The sequence below is a fragment of the Fragaria vesca genome, linkage group LG2, assembly GCF_000184155.1.
Source record: "Fragaria vesca subsp. vesca linkage group LG2, FraVesHawaii_1.0, whole genome shotgun sequence".
In the NCBI taxonomy this organism is placed as follows: Eukaryota; Viridiplantae; Streptophyta; class Magnoliopsida; order Rosales; family Rosaceae; genus Fragaria; species Fragaria vesca.
The window spans coordinates 17,543,339-17,553,833 of record NC_020492.1 but is presented as its reverse complement, the minus strand read 5'-3'; the positions used below and the strand labels follow the sequence as shown (position 1 = coordinate 17,553,833).

Sequence of the window (10,495 nt, the reverse complement as noted above, 5' to 3'; positions counted from 1 at the left end):
GTATATATATATATATATATATATATAGGGGTTCTGACAACCTTCGAAGTACTCTATTTGATTTATTTTGTTGACATTATGATGTTCAGGAAGTGGAGATGCAGAGTGCCTTCAACGTGAATTCTGAAGCAGAGGAGGGTGGAGAAGATAATTCTGGAAGGAACCCAGCATTGTCTGTTCCCTTGGCTGCACTTCGCTATGTTACCAGACTAGCAAGTGGAATATTTGCACGGGGACAAAAGAACTTGGATCCAATTTGTTTAGATACTAAAGGTGAAGGTGATTTTGAGCCTCGGGAAGTTGAAATTTTTCAGGGAGATCAGGGTGAAGATTCCAGCTCTCAGAAATCTAAATTTGTTGATAGTAGCATGGAGACCAATCATAAAAATGAAGAGTGTGTGTCCTTGGAGACAACACAAATATTGGATGCTGCAGAAATCTTGTGCAACTTAAGGACTGAAGAGTCGGATGCTAAAAAATGTAGCAAGGATGATGTTTGCAGTTTCAAACGCTTTGATATAGCCAGAGATCCTTTGGACCATCATTATCTTGGTGCAGCAGGGCAGGTATCTTATTCTACTTCATTTAAATTTCAAAATTCAGTTTCATTCCATTCTATTGATGGCATTGTCACAATCAGGGTACGATTGCCCCATTTTATTTATTTATTTTATTTGGAAATGGGGATAAATTAGGCTGCCCTGAAGCAAAATATGATTTAGCTTACTATGGAGGATTGCTCTTTGTACATGAAAAAGCTTACTATGATTTAGCTATTAATGTACAACAAGGTAAAAGCAAAATATGCAGGAGATTTGATCTAATTGAAAAGCTCTTTCTATTTTCAAGTTCTCTTTTCCTGTTACATTTTTGGTAGGACAACTTGACTACTGAAGAACAATAAACTTAAAGTTGTTCCTGTAAATTTTTAATTTTGCGTGGTTAATAGTGTTGGGACTTTATCATGTTAAGTATAGCTGCTTCTCAAAATATGTATAAGTTTTTGACTTATAAGACTGAAACTTCTCTAAATCCTTTCCTTGCATCATTACAGAATAGCAGTAGTAAAAAGTGGTTCAAGAAGATTCAGCAAGATTGGAGCATCCTTCAAAATAACCTGCCTGGTAAAGATTCCTTGCTTATTTTTATGATCAATTTGTGTCCCATAGTAGCAACTGTTTGTTTTAACGGTGTAACCTAAACAGTTGGCATCTACGTACGCGTTTATGAAGATCGAATGGACCTCTTGAGGGCAGTTATAGTTGGGGCTTATGGGACACCTTACCAAGACGGCCTCTTCTTTTTCGATTTTCACCTCCCTCCCGAGTATCCTGATGTCCCTCCGGTCAGACCAACTATCTAAATTTTATGACCAGCACTAATTATGCGAAGTTTGTTATTTCTTACAATGAAGTTCTAGTAGCCTTTTTTTGTCAAAACAATAAAAGAAATAACTAGCTCAGGTACAGTTTATTTGGAATTGAAGAAAAGAGACTGTTTTTGTGTCTTTCTGACTGGATTTGTGATTTTGCAGTCAGCGTATTATCATTCTGGTGGCTGGCGGATAAATCCAAATCTATACGAAGAAGGCAAGGTCTGTCTTAGTCTGTTAAATACTTGGACTGGCAGAGGAAATGAAGTATGGGATCCAAAGTCTTCTAGCATCCTTCAAGTTCTAGTTTCACTCCAGGGATTGGTGCTAAATTCTAAGCCCTATTTCAACGAAGCTGGCTATGATAAGCAAATTGGAACAGCTGAAGGGGAGAAAAATTCATTGTCATACAATGAGAATACTTTCTTGCTGAATTGCAAGACGATAATGTCTCTTATGCGGAGGCCTCCCAAGGTGATGTATCATTTCATGACGTTCAATTTCTTTTTCTTGCTGCTTTAGTAAAATTTCGATTAGCTTATTGAGTAATGTTCTAATATTGTTGCGTGTATAGGACTTTGAAGAGCTTGTCAAAGATCATTTCAGGAGGCGTGGCTATTACATCCTCAAGGCTTGTGATGCATATATGAAAGGCTACTTGATAGGTTCGCTCACTGAAGATGCCTCTGTTAGTGATAGCAGTAATGCAAATTCGACCTCTGTTGGTTTCAAGTTGATGTTAGCTAAGATTGTGCCAAAGCTGTTCTTGGCTTTGAGTGAGGTTGGAGCTGATTGTCATGAATTTAAGCATCTGCAACAGTCATAGTATAAGTTGGATTATTGGAACTTGGACGATGCAATTTGCCAAGATCTCTATATCAGTGGCTCCAAGGTCAGTCATTTCTGATTGTCTTAAATTAAGATACTGCAATTTAAGGGATTTTCACATCTATTAGATATCATTTTTGTAAGGGATTGACAGAAATGGAAGGCATCTGTCAAGTTTTGGAAGTGGGAGTGTCTGGAACAAAGTTACCAGCTCTCCCATCGTGTCCATGTACAATAGTTTTTCTGTTAGCAGCAGATTGGGAATGAATTCATTCTTTTGCATTTGGCTGCTAGCTAATGTCATTGACATCTCTTGTGGTTTAGGTTTGGGCGGGCTTTCTGGGATTGGGAAAAGGCAATCAGTTTTGCTTTTGTTTGTTGATTATTGAATTGAATTGATTCAATCTACTTGGTTATCTGTAAGAGGTATCATATCAAGTGATAACTCAAGAACTCGTGATTAACTGCATCTTCTGTTGCAACACATACAAAAGCAATTTTAACTCTGCTCTCAATTCTATTCATTTTGTAGCTCGGAGACCTAGCAGTTTAAAAATAGGAGAATCAAAAGAGTTTGTTGAGATTTAATTCAGGCTATCCCATAAATAATGATCTAGTAAAAAGAACTCGCCAGGCAAGGTTGCTGTGTGGCCTGAAATGAAAAGGAAACGGAGCCTTGACCTGAACAAGCTATTATATACTGCAAGAGCAATCTATCAGCGAAGAACTAGGCTTGGTTAGTGTATCCAATTCCGATAACCCGATAACCATTGCCAAGGTGAAAATAGCAATAGTAGATTTCCCAACATCTCATAACCAGCAACATCTTATATTTTGGAAATGATGAATAGTATCATCACTGAATGAAACACACAAGAGCTTCTGGCAATCCAACAAGCAGCAAGTAAATTTTTTTCAGTACTTGTGAGAGTAACACATTATTAAGATCCCAAATTCAGTTCTGACAAGAGATTGGGAACACAGTATTGATAAAAATATTAAGAACTAATTTTAGTTTACCCCTATTAACTTTAAGTCAATCATCATGTTAGTCCTTTTTCTTTCAATTTCATCAAAAACACCTCTCAACTTCCAATTTTCATCAGCCGCGCATGTCCAAACCTCTAATCTCCATCCAATTCCTTTGTCAAGTGATGACTTGATATCAAAAAGAAAGTCAAATTCTGAAAGTTACATTTCGGACCATTTTTCCCCCATATCGATACACATCTTCGTTCTCATCACAACCCCCTAACCTTAGTGATTTTGGTGGGATTGAATGTAATTTGTCTATTTTTCCTTTTTTCTTTCTTCTTGATATCAAGTCATCACTTGACAGAGGAATTAGATAGAAATTAAAGGTTTGGACATGCGCGGCTGGTGCAAATTGGGAGTTTAGGGGTGTTTTTAAAATTGAAAGAGGAATGACTAACATGATGATCGACCTAAAGTTGATGGGGGTAAACTAAAATTAGTTCAAATATTAACAACAGCAATAAGTAAAAGGATTTGCCTCTGAAGCTGATGTCTTCATTTCGACGTGATTCAAGGTCAAACAAGCAAACTATGCCGTAACGGACTAAAACATTGGAACAAATTTTCCTGCTTTGTTTTCTAGAAACACTCGTATAAAACCTAGATTCCCTACTTTGTGCAAAATTCAGGATTCCACTTGGTGCTGTCACAACGTCCAAAGCTGGACAGGTTACATTTCTCCTTCCCCTGAGGATTTCAGAAAAAAAGAAGTAAATGGCAAGCAAGAATGACAAAAAAGTTTTCTGTGAACCAATGCTGAAGCCATTGGAAGGTTTAACGCAAGCAAAGGCTAATGGGAGGGGCATTGGCTCATCTTACAAGTACCCCCAGTTTTTAAACAAAGTGACATTTTACTGTGGGTAATGCATCTTCAAACTAAAACCATGTGCAGGTGGAACTTTGATTTCATTTTGCTAACAATGGATTTCTAATTTTAAGTAACATAAACCACTTAAAAAGATGAATTTTCAATTAGTATCGTACACCATTTGCAGATAAATGTATGCTTACTTCCATAAAACAACATTTCGGACATGAGCGAAATCGATTGTCTTCTATACACCCATGCTATCATCACTTCCTTTATAATTCAATTCTAATTGACCATAATCTAAATCAACACTAGCTGGTACAAACCTGACCACGCTTAAAACTTGTTCAAGTATGTTAACATGCAACGATGAGATGCTGACCCCAAAAATAAGCCCCAAAAACCCAACAAGTTAAAACTCAAATTCATAGCCAGTATTGTTCAACACCAAATGGAGCTTCCATGTTCATTCAAACCACATTGAAAACCTGGATTCTCAGAAAAAAAAAAAAAAAATAAGCTTTGCCTAAATAACAAGTGATTGACCATTCTAGAATTGCAACTAAAAGTCGATTCCCACCCAAATGTTCCCACACTTCATAATCAAAAATCCACAACCAAAATCCAGCCAATAACTCACAAAAAACTGGAAACCATTTTATATCATAAAAGTGTTCATTTTTTCGATAGAACATAGAAGTGTTCATTACTAATTTCATTTCTATCCAAACAGACATTCATAAAGAACCAATTCATAACAATATCAAAAACCAAAGAAAAACGAAGTACCAAATCATAGACCAGTCTTGATAAGCCTCCTCCTGGCCAAGAACTTAGCCAAAGGAGGCGTAACCGCCAGCGTAATCGGAACCCGAATCGGAAACAGAGCCTTGTTGCAGAGAAAAGCCAATGCCAGAGCGCCGCCGCTTGTGGCCGCCAGCTCCGCCGTCCGGTTTCTCTTCTTCTCCTCCACCACAGCCGCCGAGGGCCCACTTTCCGAGGTGGGTTTCTCTTCGGTAGAGGATTTAAGAGGGTTTAGGTTGGGGAGCTTCTCAATCAGCGACTCGACGTCGACGTTGCTCTTGATGGCGACGTAGAGTCCGGCGATGGAGGCGGCCGAGACGGAGCAGTGGACCCCCAGCGCCACCTTGCCGTACTTCTTCAAAAGCTCGCGGAAGCGACCACCGGCCATTGATGCAGAGGAAGAAAGGAGGAGCTTGGTGGGTTTGGGGTGGGGCTAGGGTTTTTGTCCTGCACAAATTGATGGGGTAATTTTGGTATTTAAAATTGATGCTGTGCTTTTTGGACAAGAAATGTGGGATCCTAAGTAAATAGTGTGGACTTGACCAAAAATAAGTAAATAGTGTGGAGTTCACTATTTACTTTACTTGGAGCTAGAGTTATAGGACTGAGATGGCAATTCGAGGTTTTTAGAGGCCAATTTTTGTCCGAAAGTGTGGGTTACTCTGTCTGAAATTCTGAGAGAGTTGATTAGAGAACGAAGTTAGATCAATCTTAAAAGATCCCAAACTTAGGCTTTAACTACTAAAAATTATTTTCAATTTATCTATTAAAGTTCATTTGATTACCTAATCCTTTTTTTTTTGGACTGGAAACGTTAGAATTTATTGAAAGAGGACTAATGGTTACAAGAAGGAGGGTTTAGTAAACCTGAAGATCCCCTGGGGAGGATCTACCCAACTACATGAAATTACGCTACTAAAAGCCAATTTAACTAACTTGTGAGCAAGTAAATTGGACACCCTATAAACATGAGAGAAAAAAAAAAAGAATTAAGATGACGAAATTGATTACCTAATCCTAGCAAAAATGGATAGTTGTGAAATCACTCAGATGAAATAGTTGTCTATTTATTTGATGCAACCGGATCACCAAACGATTTCTAAATTGATAGATATATTGTAGAGATAAATTTTACTTTTTTATTAGACCAATCATATGCGTATGTAATCTGTTTCCAAATATGGTGGTCTGATATTAACTTGGAAGACAATGCAAGACATATATTAGCGAATGTGGTTTCGTATATTATACTCATACTGCTACTAACTATCCGAGTATCCAGACTTAGCAGCCAATATACTGTACTGTTTAAAGAAAAGAAGTTAACTACCAATATTGTTTTACAAACCTAATTAAGGTGACTTGGTACAATTAAAACAGTGCAAATCAACAACCATAACAAAAACTTTTAGTTCAAGAGTTTAAACTTAATAACGACAGCCCTAATAACTAATAAGCTGAAACTAAGCTACAAACTCAACCTAGGACATGCTATATATGTTGTTATATCTGAAGGAGCTCGAGAGAGAAGAATTTAGAAGAGAGCACAGTAACTTTTTATTTAAACAACATTTTAAGTAGTTAGCTAGCTTTCAAATTGTGCACAACCCTGAACCAAACAGTATATAAATAAGCTACTGTGAGAGACTGGTAATTTATGCTTCAGTAGGAAGATGATGTAAATGGTAGGGGCTGAAATGGTGGTTGTGGAGGTTTTGGTGATGGGGATGATGGTGATGATTGTTGTCCAAGCCTATCCCAATTTCTGATGCTTTCACCATTTCGTCGCTGCGCCATTTTGATGGGTTCTTTGTTAGCTCTAGCAAAGAGTCCCTCACTTCATCAGCTTCAACTAGTCCACTATCCTTTCTCTGTTACCCAGAAGAAAACAACATAGGAATCATGGTTACTCATCATATAACAAAGATGAAAAGAAAAAAAAAGGACTTTGTAGCATCTTCTTTTGCTTGAGGCTGAAGCAACTAACCTCTACAATGAAAACATTAGAGACAAGGCATCTGAAGCTAGTCACATTGGCATTAGTAACTTCCAAGCTCAGAGAGCTCAAAGCCTCCATCAATCTCACAAATCCACCAGGTTTGTGCTCACAGAAGACTTTCACAAAGAACTGATTCCCATCTATTTGGGCTACTTCCACTTGAGGCTACACAATTTGTTCCATTTCTTAAATCAGATACCCTAATATAAACCTAAAAGAACGAAAAGGGAAGAACAATATTTACAAAAAGAGAAAAAGAACACAAGACTCGTACCTCCATCTGCTGTGTCTTGTGATCGTGGATAACTTCTGAATCGGGGCTTTGTTTTGAGACACTACCATCTCCGGCTGTTCCCAAATGGAACCCATTTGGAGCTTGATGATCATTTTGCTCAGCTTTAAGGTCAACCCCACTTTGACTCTGATCAATCTCTGATTGTATACTGTTATGTTGGAAAGTGATGCCACACTGCTTATTAGCAGCACCTTCATGAACATGGCGATCTTCTTCGTGATCATGATCATCATCAAGCTCATCTTGGAGTTTTTTAGCTTGGTTCTGCAACTCCATCACATACTCTATTGCATCCCCAAGAATAGAAGCTCTGTCCAACTGAGAGTCAAAATGACTTTGGCAGTTTGGCATTAGGTATATCAATTCTATTTATAATTTTTTTTCAATAATGAGGAAGAGAAAGTTATAGCTTGGATCTCCAGTGTAGGGATAAAGGGGATTAAAGGCATCACTTGAGCCAGCACAACTCTGACAAAAATTTAACATTTATAACAAGAAAAAGACTAATTGAGATGATGATGCTTACCTTAGAGATATTGGGAACTAAAGACCTAAGTTCATAAAGCCTGTCATTAAGCTTCTTCCTTCTCTTTCTCTCTGCAACAAGGTTTTTGGCCTGCCCTTTTCCAGTCCTCCTCCGATATTTTGCATCATCCTCAGCATCAAACTGATCATGATCACTGCAATCTGAGTTCAAATCTGTAGCTTGTTCCCCATCATCATTTATAATATTTGAATTCTTATCATTATTTCCGGCGTCCTGCTCATGATCCATGTCTGGTTCTAATGACTGGTCCATAAATTGCATATGCATGTGGTGTGTAGCTTGTGTCTCACTCATCATAATGGACTGTTGCATTGCCTCCATTGCTTGATCAAACACAGTTTTTGCCGAACAATTATGAAGTGAGTGGTCCATTTGCTTATCAGAAAGAAATTGTTCATGTGATGGATCTTCAAAAGAATTGACATTATAACTACTGTTCTTCATCCTGTTTCCCAAGTTGTGAGTAAACTGCTGCAAGAAGTTCATGGCAGAATTATCGCTAGAGCAGATAATACGATTGCTGGGATCCATTTGTTCGTGGTCTAAAATTACTTGCTTCGATTGGATTCCATCATGAATGTCTAAGTTTACCCCAAAGCTTGGACCAATATGATTCTGTTCTACTGAGAAGTTGTATTGCTCCGTGATGAAATCAATAACATGCTGGTCTTCAAGTACCTGTCACAGATAAAAGAGTGATAAGCAGATGATGTTCCAATTTCTCAATGCCATATTTCATTCTACCATGTAATAAGATCATTTTATCCTACAAAGAACAAAATGATGTGCTTTATTTCTCATATATACGAAATGTGCTTTAGTTCATATCTAACAAATTTAAAACAAGTCGCATAGAGCAGTAGAAACATTACTTGTTTGGCAACAAGAAGCTCAACTAGTCCTCCTGGTATTGGCATCAAAACCCTGGTCCCGACAGTTTCTTCCTGCAAGAGTGGAAACAAATCCTATGAGCTTGAACATCAATATAAACTCCAAGGACTTCTCCTTGTTTCCAACATATAGTAGAAACTGATAGGGGACAAGTAGTACTCACTTCTGCACTAGTACTCGAAAATGTGCTATTAGAGAAGTTTAACCAACTCGGTTGATTGGACATTAAAGTCTCTGCATAGATCCTGTTTATGATCATGACATGAGGGTTAGTTAACTAATTCAAGTTATGAAAGAAAGCGATCCATGACATGCTATATTGCGAAATTGTCAATCAAAATCACAAATGTACACAAGATTCAACTTCATCATTAGTGTAGCTAGATTGATACTGATAGCCTAACATGCCACTCTATGAAAGGAATCTGCAGGATAAAGGAGTACAAGGAAATACAAAAATAAGTAGGCATACCCGGAGTCTAGGGGAACCGAAGAAGACATTTTGGAAAGCAGATCACAAGATGTGGTTCTTGGATGCTGTAACAAGGTATCCCTACAAGGAAGGACTGCAGAAACTACTGGAAAAAGAAGATGGTCTTCATATCCACCATCTTGAGTACTCATTTCAGTCCCAGAACAGCAACAATCCATCCATTCAACAAACCTACAGTAACCCCCAAAATAAGTCACACACATAGATATAGGATTAGGAAGAAATTAACCGAGAAATTATTCGTATTTAAAGTTACATCAGTTTCCCTAACCTCTGGTCTTCACTAAGTTTCCAGACAACACAAAAGTCCCATCCTTTCAAACCCACAAGGGGTCTAAGCCTCTGTATGAGATTTGACATGATGATATTGTTCATGACACCTACAAGAAAATGTGCATTAATTTAAAATCCCAACAGAATCTCAGAGAATCAGTTGGGGGGTAGTACAATTGATAGAGACCTAGCTTGCAGCTGATGATATGAGCAGTTTGTCTTGCTTTCGAGATTTTGGGTAGTACTGAACAAATTAGCAAGTAAAACAAGACGAGGATTGAAGAAGCAACAAAAGCACAGCAGAAAAAACAAAGGTATAGATCCATACAAAACTTCAGTCGAAAGCAATAGTTAGCTACACCATTCTATATCAACAAAACTGAGAAGACAACAAAAATGTTCAGATAATCACAAAATGTTTCTCTTTATGTTTTGCATATATACTTATATAGCCTGGTAGGTGAGCTGCAGTTCATGCATGAGTATGAGAATTAAAGATTAATTAATTTTCTTATTTTCTTTGGAATTAAGGATATAAATGTGAGTTTTGGTAATAATTTAAAGGGAAGGAGCATATTGCATGACCTAATACAAAGCGTGCAAAGTGCTAACTACCTTGCTAAAGCTTTTCATTCGTTTTGGTTTGGTATATGTATTTGCTCATGTTTCAACTACTCTCTAAACCAAAAACGGAAACCTTACATCACCTATTCATATGCATTTAGTGAAGGAAAACTAGAGGGCTAGCTCTGTTGTCTCCCATTGAGAAGAAAAAGGCTAACATTGTGTGCGCACCAAACTGAAATGATTTGAGCATGAAGATGAGAATCCCCTTATTACGTCCTGAATCTTGCACTCTGATTCACTACAAGAAAATAAGTGACTAGCAGTAGTCATACTGTAGTTAGTTAGGGAGCAAGGTCTCGTCGTTACACGGTTACATGCACCTACTTACATGACAATCACACAATATTTGACAATGGTGTAGTTTATCAGTGTGTGTATATATACATATACACGCGAAAACGATACAGAGCGCACGTGCGCATTTTAAGGACTGTGCGCACGAAGCTCCGTTCGCCACCGTACGGCGTCGACGGCGGCGCGCCTCCACCCCAGCGGACTCCAGCAGCGTCCCCGACCACTT

At 38.0% G+C, this 10,495-nt stretch overlaps 3 protein-coding genes across 3 annotated transcripts in view; 1 reads left to right on the top strand and 2 right to left on the bottom strand.

Moving 5' to 3' along the window:
* LOC101304069 (probable ubiquitin-conjugating enzyme E2 23-like) overlaps positions 1-2,554 on the top strand; it is a 6,422-nt gene extending 3,868 nt beyond the window's left edge. The window contains exons 3-7 of the mRNA XM_004292585.1: positions 90-566; positions 1,055-1,124; positions 1,206-1,345; positions 1,535-1,846; positions 1,947-2,554. Coding sequence (XP_004292633.1) covers positions 90-566; positions 1,055-1,124; positions 1,206-1,345; positions 1,535-1,846; positions 1,947-2,198 — 1,251 coding nt within the window. The 3' untranslated portion in view covers positions 2,199-2,554. The remainder of the gene's footprint in view (positions 1-89; positions 567-1,054; positions 1,125-1,205; positions 1,346-1,534; positions 1,847-1,946) is intronic.
* Positions 2,555-3,506: 952 nt separating this feature from the next.
* Positions 3,507-5,343, bottom strand: LOC101314906. Its single transcript, XM_004290683.1, has 2 exons — positions 4,836-5,343; positions 3,507-3,922 (listed from the first exon to the last, which is right to left on the bottom strand). The coding sequence occupies exon 1, from the start codon at positions 5,236-5,238 to the stop codon at positions 4,840-4,842; it is 399 nt and encodes a 132-aa protein (XP_004290731.1). The 5' UTR covers positions 5,239-5,343; the 3' UTR covers positions 3,507-3,922; positions 4,836-4,839.
* Positions 5,344-6,505: 1,162 nt separating this feature from the next.
* Positions 6,506-10,495, bottom strand: part of LOC101303778 (transcription factor ABORTED MICROSPORES-like) — a 5,480-nt gene continuing 1,490 nt past the window's right edge. Inside the window, exons 2-9 of the mRNA XM_004292584.1 lie at positions 9,347-9,455; positions 9,055-9,246; positions 8,746-8,827; positions 8,564-8,635; positions 7,671-8,369; positions 7,124-7,462; positions 6,838-7,014; positions 6,506-6,721 (exon numbers count right to left, since the gene is read on the bottom strand). Coding sequence (XP_004292632.1) covers positions 6,506-6,721; positions 6,838-7,014; positions 7,124-7,462; positions 7,671-8,369; positions 8,564-8,635; positions 8,746-8,827; positions 9,055-9,246; positions 9,347-9,455 — 1,886 coding nt within the window. The remainder of the gene's footprint in view (positions 6,722-6,837; positions 7,015-7,123; positions 7,463-7,670; positions 8,370-8,563; positions 8,636-8,745; positions 8,828-9,054; positions 9,247-9,346; positions 9,456-10,495) is intronic.

What these genes read in the sequence shown, in the direction of transcription:
- LOC101314906 (XM_004290683.1), bottom strand. Translation starts at nt 5,238, where the DNA reads ATGGCCGGTGGTCGCTTCCGCGAGCTTTTGAAGAAGTACGGCAAGGTG.